Source organism: Glycine max, chromosome 12 (genome assembly GCF_000004515.6).
Source record: "Glycine max cultivar Williams 82 chromosome 12, Glycine_max_v4.0, whole genome shotgun sequence".
In the NCBI taxonomy this organism is placed as follows: Eukaryota; Viridiplantae; Streptophyta; class Magnoliopsida; order Fabales; family Fabaceae; genus Glycine; species Glycine max.
Window position 1 is genome coordinate 10,256,336 of NC_038248.2, and position 17,035 is coordinate 10,273,370.

At 34.8% G+C, this 17,035-nt stretch overlaps 2 protein-coding genes across 2 annotated transcripts; both read right to left on the reverse strand.

Moving 5' to 3' along the window:
- Positions 1 to 2,254: 2,254 nt before the first annotated feature.
- LOC100794457 (glutamine synthetase leaf isozyme, chloroplastic) lies at positions 2,255 to 3,284 on the reverse strand. Its single transcript, XM_041007194.1, has 5 exons — positions 2,992 to 3,284; positions 2,821 to 2,854; positions 2,605 to 2,708; positions 2,470 to 2,518; positions 2,255 to 2,371 (listed from the first exon to the last, which is right to left on the reverse strand). The coding sequence occupies exons 1-5, from the start codon at positions 3,243 to 3,245 to the stop codon at positions 2,255 to 2,257; spliced, it is 558 nt and encodes a 185-aa protein (XP_040863128.1). The 5' UTR covers positions 3,246 to 3,284.
- Positions 3,285 to 13,334: 10,050 nt separating this feature from the next.
- Positions 13,335 to 14,439, reverse strand: LOC100795513 (uncharacterized). The gene is made up of 3 exons (XM_006593003.1): positions 14,249 to 14,439; positions 13,991 to 14,164; positions 13,335 to 13,410 (listed from the first exon to the last, which is right to left on the reverse strand). Exons 1-3 carry the CDS (start codon positions 14,437 to 14,439, stop codon positions 13,335 to 13,337), a joined length of 441 nt encoding a protein of 146 aa, XP_006593066.1.
- Positions 14,440 to 17,035: the final 2,596 nt, after the last annotated feature.

Below are 17,035 nucleotides of genomic sequence, written 5' to 3' on the forward strand. Positions count from 1 at the left end.
GGAGTTTGGGATAACATTTCTTCTACATACTTCTTGTTGCAAAGCAGCTTACACGAAACATGATTGTAAAACAATGAGAAAGAATTGTTACATATAAAAAAGAGTTGCTATTTCATAATTTATTATAAATGTATCAATCTAAACACAAAAGTTCAGCAAAAATGAGTAGACATTATCACTAAAGCCATCCATAAATCTTATCATATCTCACAGCTTAACCAAACAATCCAAGAGACATAGAGCTGTAGACTCTAAATAATTTAAGATATTAAAGATCTTTAAGCTAACAAAGGATCTAAATATCATTACTTTTGTCATGTTTTGGAATGCAGATCTCCTATGATGAATTCTGCGTTTATAATTAGGTATTTATTTAACAGAAAGTATGGTAGCCCTCAAAGGGAAGTCTTGAAGTTATATTAACCCAAATAGTTGTATGTTGGGATCCAATTGCAAGGTATGAGACTTGAGTCCTATATTGGAAGTATGAAATATGAAATTCCACTATGGGATAATAATGTCTTGGATTCTCTAACTGCAATGACTAGCTTTTGTGATATGATTCTCCCAAGGTTTTTATCAATATTGTCAAATTCATATGACATTGAAATTTAAAGTTTTCATCATTGTCAGGGGAGAAGGCCATTAGTGATTGTAGTAGTGTTTTATAATTGAGACAGGCATGAAATCTCTGAAAAAGGAAAAAAGGAAACACTGCTAGCCAAGGCAATAAAGAGAGGCTTGGTGACTCCAATCATTTCCCCACTCACTCATTTCTCAACCTTTCTATTTTCGTCCCTCCTCTCCCATAGTTGAATCTCTCCCTAGAATTTTACGCTCCTTGATGTCATGTGTGCACTGAATAATACATAAGGTTACACTTTTCACTCTAGGGAATCAAATCCTCAGCTACCTTCCCATGTTTCTCCCCACAATACACCTTAATCTTAGGGCCCTAAACATATCAAGTGCATAGAACAAGGATACAGTATGTTGTATGTACAATAAATATTAACTAATAAAGCTACTATTCCAAATTTTCCACACATGTTATTGAAACTAGCATAAATACATTTTAAGGAAGTCAAATGTATTATATTCACAAAATATACTGGAAGAAACATAAAAAGAGGAAGGCAAATAGCTCTTAGTACATCTATTTGACATGTTTTCCTTAACAGGTTGAGCACAAGCTTGATGGCAAATACACACTGTTAAATAAACATGCAAATATTGGATCAACCTGTAGTATTATTGAATTTCAATGGACTACAATTTACTACGCTTTGAAGAGATCTGACAATTAGTTAACTTCTTGCACCGAGACTTACAGATTAACTAAATTGGTGACCACACAATAACATTATTTGCCCATTTGAAATTAAATATTTCAATAGAAATTGAGCATCAGTAGCAGTATATAAGATGTCAACAAAACAGACTTGAATGTAGTTAGCATTGAAGAAATGACCTTTGTTGGAGTGTTAGTATTGTAGCAGTATAATAACAACTTTGGTAACCCACTAACCCATGTGATACACGAAAATTTTATTAAATTTTATAAAGAGTAAAGTAAGTTTTTGATCATCAAAATATTTCAAAAAGTTTGATTTTAGTCTCTATAAATTTAATACATTTTTAATCCTTAAATTTACTACAAGTGACGTGATTTTAGTCATTTCTTAGGAATTAAATAGACGTGTTTTTTGGATACATGTAGAGACTAAAAGCATGTTAAATATTTTAGGAACTAAAATAACATTTAGAAATATTTTGAAGGACTAAAAAATACTTTATCCTGTTATAAATATATTTCCACACTAATGTATACCATTAAAGTTTTAAAATTACAAAAAAAAACACATATACTTCAATTTATATAACTATTTACGTAATGCATCATTTTTAATTTAATTTGATAGTAATATATTGATATATATTATATTAATAAAAAATTTCTTTTCGAGAATATTTAATACTTTTGACACTAATTTATTTTATTTATTATTTATTGTAAAAAACAATATTTATTTGGAATTTAAAAAAATATTTTTTAAATCCTTCAAAAATTAAAAATTTCACTAATCTAATTTTTCAGTCATATAAATGTAATATTATTTTCATTTAAGAAAATGTATTGTTTTAAATCTTAAGTCTTCTGCTATGTATCAAAAGAGAATTTTAATATGCTTTATTTTGAAGAAATATGTGATTTAAAAGATATTAAAAAGATAATTACACAAAATAGGAAGTATTATATATACCATGGAACTTCAGCTTGGACCTTTGGGTTACTGAAAATTTCAGTGTCTCTTGTTTGTAGGGAACTAGGGATAGGCTCTCCTTGTGGGGTGTAAGAATCGTAAATGACCTTAGCAAAACAAAATATATCTAGTTAACTTCATAATATCTATATTTAAATTTCAATCAACATGCCATGTGACCTCTTTCAAGTATAACAACCCTAACCAAAATATTGTTACCGCCACGGTAAGGATCTTTGAAAATTGCTTGAGGACTGGGAGAAAAAAAAAGATTAAAATTAAAACTGCAATGGTGTAGAGTAAGTAACATAAATAGAAGTATCAGTTCCAAAATTCTTACTATAGGATTACTTCACTATTATCACCCTGTGCCTGTCCAGTGCTAGATCCATCATAGTTCCATCTAGGGAGCTTAGAGGGATCTTCAACAGGCTTTGATATTGTCTAAGAAATGAAAATATATGTGTATGATTATCGTGAATAGCATGAAACAATTCAAATGACAATGGTAGGAATAATTTCTCTTAGCTTATTTAGAACATTATAAATAACATACTCTTGATTTACTGCGCACATCAATTCCTATCCCCCTCAATCCTGTTTCAAAAAAAAAAATCAGTTTTAAATACCTTGCATCCTCACTCAGAAGCAGGAAAAAGGAAGTAGTTAGTTATAATTGGATCTGGTGAACTATGAGATTCAAAAGGAGGCAGAATAGAATGAATACCAAATGTACTCAGCAATTATCTTGTCAGTGAATGGAGTGATATCCAAATTAAGTAGACCCTCGAGCCTGTTGATGGTGCTATTGTCAGACTTAATTGCCAGCACTCTAAATTTAGCAGAACTGGTAAGTGAAACTTTCTTATTTTGTTTCCACAATAAAGAACCCCACATGTTTGATGTAATGGGAGTTGCATTGGGAGAGGATTTTGAGATTCTCATCTGCCATTGCGTAGAGGGAGCCAAAATCTGTGCCATGTTCTGCAGTTCTTCTCTTTAGTACACAAAGTAGTTATGAGAACCTCAACTCAGATATGAATCAAATCAAATTATAATACATAATACAATTTTATGTTAAATAGTAAACAAAAATATTACTAAACAACCTTATAATTTAATGCATAATGTCTATCAGCTATTTTGTAACCACCATTAGATGATGACTAATCAAGCCACACATAAAATCATTGCAAAGTCACAATTGCTCCTTATTTTGTCTTTTAGCCCATTCACAAGCCATATATTTTGTAAGCTGATTGATTGCATCTGAAAATAGCATTGGACGGGAAGAACTCATTGCCCTTAATGACACCAACATTTTATTAATCACAAAAACCAAATTAGTATGAATATGATAAGCACAAATTATAATTTGTGACTTGTTAAGCACCCTGTTCGCACTACTTAATAGTCTATACAATCTCAAGCAACAACAAATAAAGGAAATACCTCTCTAAAACACTCAAAGAGATATGCACATTCTGATTCATTTTCATTGCATCATATTTCTCCACTTGTCCTTCAAATCAACTTAAAAAAAAATAATTTCATCAAAATCAAAGGCATAAGTTCAAAACAAAAATAAATATCAACAATTTTTTAGAAACATACTTCAGTTCTCTCATCAAGTATATCTTTATGAGAATCTAGGATTAACTTCCAATTTTGCTTGCCATACCTTTACATATAAAACAAACTTTAACAAGAATTGGAAATGTAGTGAGAAGCGGATTCGTAGAGCGAAGCGGGCACTGAGCACACTCCTGGTTTAGGGAACAAATCTACTGCATGAAGGGGGTTTAGGGTATAGATCTGGCATCATTTAAGTGGCGGCGTGCGGTTGCGATAGTGTTTGGGTGGTTGTGGTGTTGACAGTGGCAGCATGCGGAAGCGGTGGTGTTTAGATGGTGGTGGTCGTGCGAATTTGGTGGTGTTGCAATGGTTGGGAAGTCGAAGATGAATGGAGGCACCGACTGTTGATTATGGTGGATGTGGTTCAAAGAAAAAGATGAATACAAAGAAGAGGAAAATACCTTCTTTGGCGCCGTGATTTTAGAGTTATGAACATTTTTGTTGTGGAGTTCTCTGGATCTGGATTTTCCCTAAATGAGTTTGAGATTTTTGGTTTTTCCCTAAAATGAGAAGCACAATGGACGGAGGTTAGGAGCAATAAAGGATAGAGAAGTGGAATTGCAGGCACGAGAAGTAAAATTTAATTTATTATTTAATTTAAAATTAAAGACGGTCAACAATAAAAACGTCTTAGTAACTATAAAAACAAAGACGGTTTCCTAAAAACCGACATAAACACCTTTTATCAAAGACGGTTTTTATATAACCGTCTTAAAAAAGTTATATTTAATTTAAAAAATGTTACCACTTATTTTTCTACATCGATTTTTAAAAAATCGACTTGGATTTAACGATGTTAAAACATCTTTTTTTAGAAGTGTATAATGAACTAGAAACTTGACAATTGTATGTGTAAAATGCTTAGCAGGAGAGAGATAATTTATGTTTGAATTATAGTTTGTGACAACAAAATAAAACATTGAGAAATGCATATTGTAGGGACAACTGATATTTAGATGCAATGGAAATTATATTCCAAGTTAGCATAGGGACAATTGTGTTGTCAAGTAGTCCAATATTTTTCACTTCCACAAGTTATTACAAAACCAAAAATTTGGGTTCTATCATGAAGGAAAGAAGATAAGTTAGACGAGATACAATTTGATGACATATAAAAAAAATGTGTCTTGATGGTACTTGGGAGTACTTGGAGTTGATAAATAGATGGTATAATTTTATTTTAATTTTCTGTTTATCATGCTTTGTAGGGATTGTATCATTTTCTTCAACATTTACAGCAAAATCATAATGCTTTTTTTGCAAGTACAACAAAGCATTCATAGACCGGTATAATATTTTATTTTTGTTTACTTTTTTGTTATAAAATTATTGAAAGTCCTCAATGGACACACTTGGATAAATATTTGGATGTTGAGAGAAAATAATGTATTTCAAGTTTTATGATCTATTGATGTTATATCATGTGTGGTATGGTGTAATATTTGGCATGTTGTATTACAATAACCAATAATTATGATATTGATGTATTTATATCCATTACTAAAATTATTGGTAGTAGTAATCGACATAGGACCTGTTTGGATACAAACAGGTTCATAATATTATACACATTTAGTAGAGAAGTTCTCAAAAACACTTCTAACCTTGTATCTAAACAGGCTCATAATATTTTACCTTAATTTCATGATATAAGTATTGAGTATTTTAATATAGACGTATATTTGTCTTAAAATATATCGTTTATGTTCTTTATTTTGGTAAACATTTTATTTCTCATTTATAAAATTTTCTATTTCTAAATTATTTAATTGTTTTTCATTAACACAATAAATTATTATTATTATTTAATCATTTTAACATATATACAAGTTGAGACCCGTGAAACACATATCGCTTTACTAATATTTAGGGGTATAAACGGGTTAGTTTGGGTTGAGTTTAATCAAACTCATGACCAAATCCAATCAAATTTGAATGGGTTGGTTTGAGTCATTTTTTAAGAGAAAAATGAAACACAACCCAAGTCAACCCGATTGTAAACTGTTTGAGTTAGATTGGTTCAACAACTCAAAACATTTAATTTCATCTAATGTTTTTTAAAACATAATGTTTTTTATAAGTTGAGATTTTTATTAAATAAATCAGACACAACTATTTCTTGTTAAATTTTTTATTAAAAAGAAAATTTTATAATGTTGTCAGAGTACTTCACTCCACTAACTCCTATTTATCTATCTATTCATGAGAAATGAAAAATTAAGCATATCATATTCAAGATAAGGACTTTCAATAAGTATAGTGAGGATGGATTTTAAACACTTTTTTTCTACCAAAACCAATAAGATATTATAGGACCTACTCTTAGTAAATAAATTCAAAATATTTTTAAAAATCCATCTGAAATTACTTTGATCAATAAAATCTTTGTCTCTTTTATCCTGAAAATTTAGGTTGTCTTGATGCTTACTCAATTTAGGTCAATAAGTCTATATGATCAATAGTCAATAGTATTTGATTTTTAAAAAATTTTAAAATATATATATTAATAATAATAATAATAATAAATTAATACAAATTAATGGGTCAACAGATCGGGTCAATGGATTAGCGGATTCATATATTAAAACTCATGACCTAACTCAAAATTCAAAAAGTTTGATTGGTTTGATTTGGGTCTGATCTAAACACAAATATAATTCAATCCAAACTCTTTAGATTGGTTTGAATCAATTCAAATTTGTTAGTGACCCCACTTACTTACACCTCTACTTGTATTTTTAATAATATCGACTACCACAATTAACATTATTTAATGAATAGGGAAAAATAAACAGATGGAATAAGAATAAAAAAAAAAACAGATGGAACAAAATGCAAAATTTTTAATACGCACAGGTTTGATAATTGTAGAATGAGAAAGTGGACATCAAGAATAGAGGTGAGATACGCAAATATATAGAAATATGGTACTATTTCCTTTTTATTGTGATTCTTCGATTCCTGCGATTCAATAAAATAGTTCTCTCACGAACACACAAGGCTGCAATTCGTACCAATGGCGAAGCTCGAAGAAATAGACAATTCCGTGTCCAAAACCAAGAAGAAGAGGAATCAGGGATCCACCGGATTCTTTGTCTTCGTTGACTACCTTTACCTCTTGATTTTCCTGGGTTTCCTATGCTTCATCATCTTCAAGATTGTGGGCATTTGATTCCTCAAACCAACATTTATTTATTTATTTTACATGAACCAGGTACCTATGCCACTTCTTTTTTTTTTTTTATTTGTTGTATGCCATGAAAATTGCATTTTCCCCTCGTTATTAAGATGCTGCAATGTTATGATTAAAATTTTGAATATGGGGGCTCTCTGTGTTTATCCCTTTATCATTTTTTCATCCCTTATGGCATTGTGTTTGTATTTATAGTTAACTATTGTCATTTTGTTTTTTTACATATAATGATGGTATAATTAACCTTTACATAGCTTGTTTCTTGTTGTGTTGTGTATTTTCCATGTTATATTAGATGGTGTCATGTTTTTATTATATGATTTTTCCTTTTATATTTTACTTTCAAAGTAGATAGAAAATAGTGAAATGACTCCAACGATGTTTGTTTGCCCCACTCAATGGAAGATTTTGAAAGATTATAATGAAATTATATTGGTATTTATTATTAATAAATGGGAAGTCTTGCTTCATTGGAGATCAATAAATGTCATTATTGGTAATCTTATTGAACGAATTAATTGAGTTTTCTTTTTGAAAGTTTCTTTACTTTTTAGGCCTTCGATTTCTTCTAGTTTTTGAAATATGCTTAATTACTTTAGTTACATTCCAAGACTTTGCGTGTGTGTATGGTGCTACTATTACCTTAGTTTCTTAAGCATTCTTTTGATTTTCATCTACTTCGTTTCCTTTTATGTTGGCGCGCAGGATATACCATGACATGTCGTGTGGCAGATCTAATTCCAAAGCTGGAAGGTTGTGGCATGTGCAGTTTTGATCCGATCCTTGCATGTCACTCTTGGATAGGGAGGATTCTGCAATACCCTTAATATATACCCCTAAAGATACTCATATTTTCAGGTGATCTTTACATAAAATATGATCAAATTAGTTACCCAGTTATACAGCTCTAAATTATTGTAACAATTACTTAATTTGATATAGATTCTTTCATGCCATTTGTTAACATGAATTGTCACGTTACCAGTGAGAAATATGTTAAAATAATTATGGTAGGACCTCATATATATATATATATATATATATATATATATATATATATATATATATAGCATGTTTGATATGATATTACCTCAACTGTAACTTAACTCTAATAGCCACATCACATCAAAGGCAAAACTAATAAGAATAACTGTAACTTTTCACAATATTTACATGCGTTCAGCCTTTAGAACACAAAACCAAACATGCTGATAGAGTCTTACATTTACTTTTTATTTATATCTCATAACAAAGTCGTCACTTTGACAATTAACAAAAGATAACTGGGATAAAAGTACAGTCGGGATGTATGAGGGGAAATGATACGCATGAAAAAGAGAAAAAATGATTGACATGAAACATGATGTAATGAAAAATAAATAAAAAAAAAGATGGAAATGAAATGAAAGATAATATAAATATGTAACAATAATAACTCTTAGCAAAAGATAACCCATAATTATGATTGTATCCCTCATTATATTTTTTTTTATCTAAGATGAAATGAAATAAGCTTTTTCTTTAAAAAAATCCAAATCCTATGTAATTCAGTTGACACTTTTATTTCACATCTCACCTGGATACCAGGATTTTCTACAGTTAGAAAAACAACTATGTTCATTAAATTTTAATTGTAATATAAAATCAGGAGTATAGATTTTGTGCAGTTGAAAAAGCAGTTGTATGGAATCCAAATCCCGTGCAGTACTTGTTAAGGTCACTGTAGTGATGCCCCTTGGAATATATAGCATCCTCCTCCTATGCGTTGAAAACTTTTGTTCTGGAATACTAAATTTACACAATTCAATACTTCTTTAATGTAACATCTAATCCTTTCCTACATTAGGGATCAAGTAAAATTAGGTAATTATACCGTTTTCTACCAGTATGATCTCTTTCCTTGAGCATGATAAAGAAAGATCATGATAGCTAAAATTCATATTATAAAGGGTTTATTGCAGAGATGTAAACTGATGGTGACAACAGAGTATTATTCTTTTTCATATACATTGGAATGGGGGCTAATTTTGAAATGCTGATAATTTTAGTCTCTAGATCAAAGGACAACTGACTCAATAGTGTAACCTATTCTCTTATTCCGGAGAAGCATAAATTATTAATCCACGACCTTCACATGACCATAGTTCCATTCAATCCATATCCCCCTACTAGACATGTCGTTTAAGATTTTACAATTTATGAAAAAGAGTTAATAAAACTTGATTATATATTATGTGAAAAGTGACCAAAACCGCAATAAAACAAGATCATGTAATAATTTCTCTCATGAAAAATGCAAGAATAAAAATGACTTTATGATAAGTGGTTCATAATCAAAATCTTTATAAAAAAATTGAATAACATTTCTTTTTCATGAAAAATAAGCACAATTAAAAATGCCAAGTATTAGGTGAATCATGTATGTGTGTTTAGAGTCACATAACCGCTATTTTGCATGTGAAAGAGGTGTGGTAGTTGGGTTTATTCGCTTGTTGATAACACACCTACTAGGTATTTATGCACTGAACTTCTGTCTTTAGTATGATGTGAGATATTGAGGAAAATATATGAATTTGTTCTTGTTAACGGTTTGACAAGTATATCAAATGTTCAAGTAGTAAAGACTTGAAAATCTAAGTGTCGATATTTACAGGAACTTTGTTTTGTACTTACGTTAGATAATTTACAATTTATAAGAGAAAAAGATAAGATGAGGTAAAAGATGAGTAAAAGGAACAGTAACTAAATAGATATTAGTAGACAAAGGAAATAATAGAAGACAAAATAATTAATAGGAAATTCAATGAGATGAGAATATTAGGATCTAACATGTCTTATTTGTCTAAGATGTATTATTTTTTATTTTTCTCTATCAATCAGGTGAATTTATCCTACTCACATCTATTAGAAAATAATGAAAGAGAAGAAAGAATTCCCTAAGAGAGAGTTCTCAGACTTTAGGTGTGTATTAGAGTGCTCTGAGACTCGATGTGTTCTCTCCTTGGCTTAACTCTCTTTTTATAGTTGCTGGAGTGGATTAGGGTCAGTGTACTCGTGCTTAGCGCATTTTGCTTGCTTAGCGCTAGTGCCTGTATTCGCGCTTAGTGCGTGTTGCTTGCTTAGCGTGGGTGTCTGTATTCATGCTCAGCGCGCCTCTTCCTCGCTTAGCACTAGTGCTTATTTTCGCGCTGAGCGCACCTTGGGCTAGGCTTTTTTTTTTTTAAACTTTTTGCTTATTTTCTTCATCTTTTAGGCTTTTAATTCCTCCTTTTTGTATCTGCAAGCCATGAATAGGAAAAACATCAATTCTTAACAATTAAGCATGAATAACTGCTAATAATTTTAAGGATATTTTTATTATAAAAAATAACTCATATTTAGCAGTTATCAAAATCTCCAAAATTAAGAACTTTGCTTGTCCCCAAGCAAAAATAAAATTGAGAGCAGGCTCTGAATGCTCCAACACTTTCAATAGTTGCAATTTTTTAAATTCCCTCTGCTCGACCTTCATGCATTTGCCATGATCTTGCAATGGAAGCATAAACAAACATTGAGATAGAATTGGTCAGTAGCAGAAATCAATCAGGTCGGCTTGCCTCATTTTTCCTCACAAGGTTTTAGTATTTCTGTCTGCGCACAAGTGTCTTGAATGAGTGTTATAAAATTTCTACGACCTACAATTAATATTCCCAATTTTTCACTTCATCTCAGTTAAAGTTATCCTGCTTACACTTGCTGGATCACTAATAACTTTTATTGGCTTGTAAAGTGGTCTGGCTAATCAAAGAAATTATGACTTTTCTTGGTTTTCAAAAATTAGGGTTATAAGAGAGCATTTATCCTAGAAAAACTTCTATTTATTCAGCCTAGGCTTATTTGTTTTTCAGCCTCAATTTATTGTTCTAACAACACTTATGACACCTATTTATTTTTTGCCCTTATACTTCTCTTTTTTTTTTAAAAAAAAAAAAAGAAAAGAAAACTTTGGGCTTAAAAGCTTTTTGAAGGTGCCTTATTGTATGATGTATTATCTTTCTAAGACAATCTTTATCCTAGCCCTCCCCCCAAGTTAGGGGCATATCATGACTAAAACACTTATGCTATATTAAACCCTAAAACAAGGTAGAAGATAATTAAAATAGGCTTAGGGGTTTTACAAAAACATGATTATCATTTTGGCTCAAATAAGGTGTAAGGGATAAATTTTTATCAAAGGTTGGCTTTTTGGCTAAGTGGCTGAAAAATAAAAAGAAACAGAGCCTTGATCATTTTCAGCTCATGTAATTAATCTAACGGTCTAAGAACGATGCAAAATCAAGAGACTAAAAATAGACGTTCTCTCACAAGTAAGTTTCACATAACTCACCGAGACAAGACAAAGTTGTTGGCTTATCGAACCATGATTTCTTTAAGATAGACTAACCTTTTCTCTCTTTGTTGTGATTCATACTCCACTACTTGAACTGACGCTTGCCTTCATGGAACCAACATTTTCACAAAATTTGAATGCAATGTTTCAAGTGTTTGATTCCTTTCAGAAAAGCCTTAACAGCAGTGACTTCATAAACATCATGCAATTATTTGAGAGAAAACAAATAAAACAAAAGATATAATAACCAAATTTAAATAACATTTATTTATAGACCAAGTTCTTAAAAAAATAAAACATAAAATCCTGCTTCTTCAACCCAAGTCTAGCCATGATCAGCAGTTGTTAGGTCTGCCATAATGTCATCCCCAGCTTCGGCCTCAGTAGTCTTTCTGACCTCAGAGGGCTCACCCCCCCCCCCCCCCCCCCCCCCAATCAGTAGAGGGCTGGACTCCTAGCCAAGCAACCTACTGGATGAAGGCCTCTAGGGTCGTTAGTGGTGGATCCATCCCCAGGTGTACGGAGAGTCTGTGGAGACCCTGGACAATGATTTGTTGGCCCTGGTAGATGGACTGAAGCATCTGACTATGCGGGTCCATCGGGGCTGAGGTGGATGGCGGCTGGCGGCGTGCGAAAGGTGGTGGAGGTGGTTGCGCTAGAGGCGGGGTATCTAGTGTTGCGGCTCTGGCTCAAGCTCGACGGGGCCCCGAGAAGGTGATGGATGGGTCAATGGGGTTCCAACAATTCTTCCTTATGTATGCCAAGTTAATCATAGGGCTTAGTGACTCAAAGGTCAGGGTTTCAGAAACGACCTTCTGAGCGTCACACAACATTGTAATCAATGCCAGGAACCCCAAGTGAGAAGTGCTGGACTGAGCTATCTGTCCAATTTGGCCCAAAATGAAGCTGCCTAAGTCCATGTCCATCTTCATCACCAAGCCATATATAAACCTTGCTTTGTCAACATTAAGATTAGAAGTGTGAGAGGTAGGGGCAAGATTAAAATACGAAAGTATGCTCCATGTTTAAGTGAGCATGGTGAGATCCTTTCACAACAGGTTCTGTGGGGCCCCATCTAAGTTTAAGACAAATCCTCTGCCAGGTGTGCATAGGGTTGTCGAGATGGCTTGATGATTCGGGTACGTGTGAAGATACTAGGAGTACGCCGGATATTCTTCTTCGCAAGCAAGGAAGACCGGGTGTCAAGGGAGCCGTTGATCGTCTCTGCATCAAACTTAATGACCTATCCCCGCACCCTGTAGTATTTTAGAGCTCTATCCTCTGGGTCATAGATTTTGGAGTAGAATTCCTTGACCAGAGCAACGTCAATCTGCTTCTCTGGGAGTTTAGTGAGTACCCGGTGTCACTGCCTTCATTGGAGCTCTCCGTAAAATTCATCAATGTTGTCTTGATACCTGTGCCAAGCTATCTCTATAGCGAAGCAAGAGGAATCCCAGGTGGATTCCCCGCCTTGAGTGGGCACCGATCTTCATTTCCGTGAGACCATTTGTAAAAATAACAATAAGACTGGATTTAGCAAAAATAGGGGTGGAATTAGTAAAAAAAAATAAAAATAAATATGGTGCTAAGTCGCTAGCAGTCACTTAGCGCCTTGTCCCGAGTCTCTGGGATTAGCATTGCAATCTCGCTTAGCGCAAGCTAGGCGCCAAGCGAGTTCATCCCAATTCATAAGTGCGCTAAGCGCATTGATGCTCGCTTAGCGCACCTGGCCATGTTCTTTTACCGCTAAGGACTCGTATAGCACATTGTGTCGTTCTTAGCGAGTTCGTTATTCTTCATGGGTGTGCTAAGCTTGTGTTGCTCGCTCAGAGCGCCTGACTAAGTTCTTCCACTAATAAGAACTCGCTTCGCGCTAAGCGAGTTCATCACATTTTCCATCAACTGGCTTGTTTCCGCTAAGCCTAATGCGAGGCTTAGTGAGCTGGTACCTAGAAAAGAAAACCCAAAAAATACAAAGCACAATCAATTTACTTTAAACCAAGAAACAAATAGTGGATTTGAGTGACAGGAGAGGAAGTTTTGTGATGTGGAAAGAGGATGAGTGGAGAGAAAGAATAAGACAAGCGTAAGAAATATTAAAAGTGCCTGGAAGTTGGGGAGGTTTGGGCAGTTTCGAAAACTACCAGCAGTTATGGCACTTGCGCTTAGCGAGTAGTGGCCACTAAGCACACCAAAGGCAACGTCCCTTGGTATCCCCCCCAAAAATTTGAATTTAAATTTACCTGCACGCTTAGCGAGAGTGTCTCGCTTATCATGGGTCTCGCCAGATGCGCATTGAGCATGCAAATGCACGCTTAGCGCGGTACTTTGTCATCCCAATAACCTTTCTTCTTCCTGCACCCCTGAAATCAATATATACAACTGCTGGGCTTTTTTTTTCTACAAGAATTGAAGAATAAGAATTAACAAAAATTATGGGTTGCCACCTAGTAAGCGCTTAATTTATCGTCTATAGCTAAACATTGTCCTTCCTTTTATGGATCATTCAAATAGACAACACTTGTTAACCTTTCTAACTGGCCTCCATTGTAAATTTTTAAGTGTTGTCCATTGACGATCCATTTTTTCTCAAGGGTGCCCGTTGCAGGATCCACCAATTCCATAGCTCCATGGGGTCTTACTTCTTTGATGACAAACGTCCCTGACCACTTTGACTTTAGCTTCCCAGGAAGTAACCTAAGTCTGGAGTTGAAAAGCAAGACTTGTTGCCCTGACTAGAAGTTTTGTCTCTATAGCTTCTTGCAATGATACACCTTTATCTTTTACTTATAAATCTTGGATGATTCATAGGCGTTCATCCTTATTTCTTCTAACTCCAGCAATTGTAACTTCCTCTTCTTTCTAAATGCAGCTTCATCAAAGTTAAGCAGTCTAAGGGCCCAATAGGCCTTATGCTCCAACTCCACTGGTAGGTGGCATGTTTTCCTATAGACCAGCTGAAATGCTGATAGGCCCATGGGAGTCTTATATGCAGTCCTATAACCCTAAAGAGCATCATCCATCTTCAAAGCCCAATCCTTTCTTATAATGTGACAGTCTTCTCAAGGATTCGCTTTAGCTCTCTATTTGAAACTTTTGCTTGGCCATTTGTCTGGGGATGCTAAGGTGTGGCCACCTTATGTCTGACATTGTAATGCTCCAGAACCTTCTTTAGTTGAGCATTGCAGAAGTGTGTTCCCCCATCACTGATTAGGGCTCGTGGTACTCCAAAACGGGAAAATATGTTTTTTTAAGAACTTTATCACTACCCTGACATCATTCTTGGGAGTGGTTATAGCTTCCACCCACTTAGACTAATTATCAACAATTACTAGGATATAGATATTCTCGTATGAAGATAGGAGAGGCCCCAAAAATTCAATCCCAAGCAGTCAAAGATTTCTACCTCCATTATGTTTTGCAGAGGCATCTCATTCCTTCTAGAAATTACCCCTTTTCTTTGGCATTTTTCACATTGACACACATAATCATGAGCGTCTTTGAAGATTGAGGGCCGACAGAAACCTGCTTGTTGCACCTTTGATGTTGTCCTATCTCTGTTGTGGTGACTTCCATATGGTGAACTATGGCAGTGCCAAAGGATGCTCTATGCTTCCTTCATTGTAACACACCTCCTCAACAGATTATCTGCTCCTAGCTTGAACAAATGTGGATCATCCCACACATAGAAGCGGGCATCATGTAAAATTTCTTCCGCTGACTCTAGTTAAGTTCTTCGAGGATGATTCTTGTGGCTTTATAGTTGGCCACATCAACAAACCAAGGGGTTGTGGTGGCTTGTAAGAGAAACTCGTCTGGGAATTCTCCCCTTACCTCCGGTTCTTCTTTGGTCACTTCTTCATTCTTCAATCGGGAGAGGTGATCAGCTACCACATTCTTCGATATCTTCTTGTCCTTGATGACTATATCAAATTCTTGTATGAGCAGGACCTATCTAATAAGCCTTGGTTTTGAATCTGCTTTGGTGAGAAGGTGCTTGATGGGGCCATGATCAGTGAAAATCACCAACTTTGACCCCACCAAGTATGGCCTGAATTTTTCTGAGAGACAATGGCTAGCATCTCCTTCTCCGTAGTGGCATAATTCATATGTGCTTCATTGAGAACTTTGCTAGCATAGTAAACGGTGTGGAATGTCTTGTCTTGCCTTTGTCCTAGGACTGCACCCACTGCATAATCACTAGCATCGCACATCAATTCAAATTTTTTTCTCTAGTCAGGTGCGATCATCACCGGGGCGGTCATGAGCTTGTCTTTCAGGGTCTGGAAGGCCACTAAACATTATTCATCAAATTTAAACACAACATCTTTGTTCATCAAATTGCTCAACGGTCTTGCAAGTTTGGAGAATTCTTTGATGAATCTCCTTTATAACCCTACATGTCCTAGGAAGCTCCTGATGCCTTTAACATTTAATGGTTGTGGCAACTTCTCAATGACATCAATCTTGGCCTGATCTACCCCAATCCCTCGGGCCGAAATCTTGTGGCCCAAGGCTATGCCTTCTTGAACCATGAAATGACACTTCTCCCAGTTTAGAACTAGGTTTGTTTCCACGCATCTTTGTAGCACCATCTCCAATTTCTTCAAGCAGCATTCAAATGAGGACCCAAATACCGAGAAGTCATCCATGAATAACTCGATACTTTTCTTCACCATATCTGTAAAAAGGCTAACATGCACCTCTGAAATGTGGTCAATGCATTACATAACCCAAATGGCATTTGTCTGTAAGCAAAGACGCCAAAAGGTCATGTGAAAGTCGTCTTCTCCTGATCCTTGGGGTCCATCGTAATTTGATTGTATCCATCCAAGAAGCAATAATAAGCCTATCCCGCAAGCCTCTCCAACATCTGGTCCATGAAAGGAAAAGGAAAATGGTCTTTTCTTGTGGCTTCGTTGAGCTTGCGGCAGTCGATGCACATTCTCTAGCCAGTGACAATCCTTGTTGGGATTAAGTCATTCTTTTCATTTTGAATGACTTTCATGCCCCCTTTCTTTGGTACCACTTGGACTGGGCTTACCCATGCATTGTCGGAAATGGGATAGATAAGCCTAGCCTTTAGAAGCTTGAGCACCTCTTTCCTCACCTCTTTCTTCATTGATGGGTTGAGCCTTCTATGGGGCTATCTGACTGGTCTATAGTCTTCTTCTATCATTATCTTGTGCATGCAATAAGTAGGGCTGATTCCTTTTAGATCTGATATGTGGCACCCAATTGCCTCCCTATGTCTCTTGAGGACGTATACCAACCTGTTCTCTTTTTCTGTTGTGAGATCATTGTTGATCACCACAGGCTTGGTCTTGTTCTACTCTAAGATACATACTTCAGGTGGTTGGGTAGGATCTTTAGCTCCACCTTGGTCTTCTCAGAAGCACTATCGCTTTTCAATTCTTCAAAATTGGTCCCCCATGCAGGAATATTTTCTTCATGATCTAAGTCTTCCAAGCAAGTCCTTAGATCCTTCTCCTCTTCACTGGTAAGACAATCTACAGCATTGATCAAAGCTTTCTCCAGTGAAGTCTATGTGGCTTGAAGAGCACCAACGTCTTC

What these genes read in the sequence shown, in the direction of transcription:
- LOC100795513 (XM_006593003.1), bottom strand. Translation starts at nt 14,439, where the DNA reads ATGGGCCTATCAGCATTTCAGCTGGTCTATAGGAAAACATGCCACCTA. An exon ending in GAATCATCCAAGATTTATAA is followed by an intron (nt 14,165 to 14,248) that starts GTAAAAGATAAA and finishes TTTCAACTCCAG; the next exon opens with ACTTAGGTTACTTCCTGGGA. An exon ending in AATGGAGGCCAGTTAGAAAG is followed by an intron (nt 13,411 to 13,990) that starts GTTAACAAGTGT and finishes TTTCTTTTCTAG; the next exon opens with GTACCAGCTCACTAAGCCTC.
- LOC100794457 (XM_041007194.1), bottom strand. Translation starts at nt 3,245, where the DNA reads ATGGCACAGATTTTGGCTCCCTCTACGCAATGGCAGATGAGAATCTCA. An exon ending in AATAGTGAAGTAATCCTATA is followed by an intron (nt 2,519 to 2,604) that starts GTAAGAATTTTG and finishes TTTTTCTCCCAG; the next exon opens with TCCTCAAGCAATTTTCAAAG. An exon ending in GTGGCGGTAACAATATTTTG is followed by an intron (nt 2,372 to 2,469) that starts GTTAGGGTTGTT and finishes TGTTTTGCTAAG; the next exon opens with GTCATTTACGATTCTTACAC.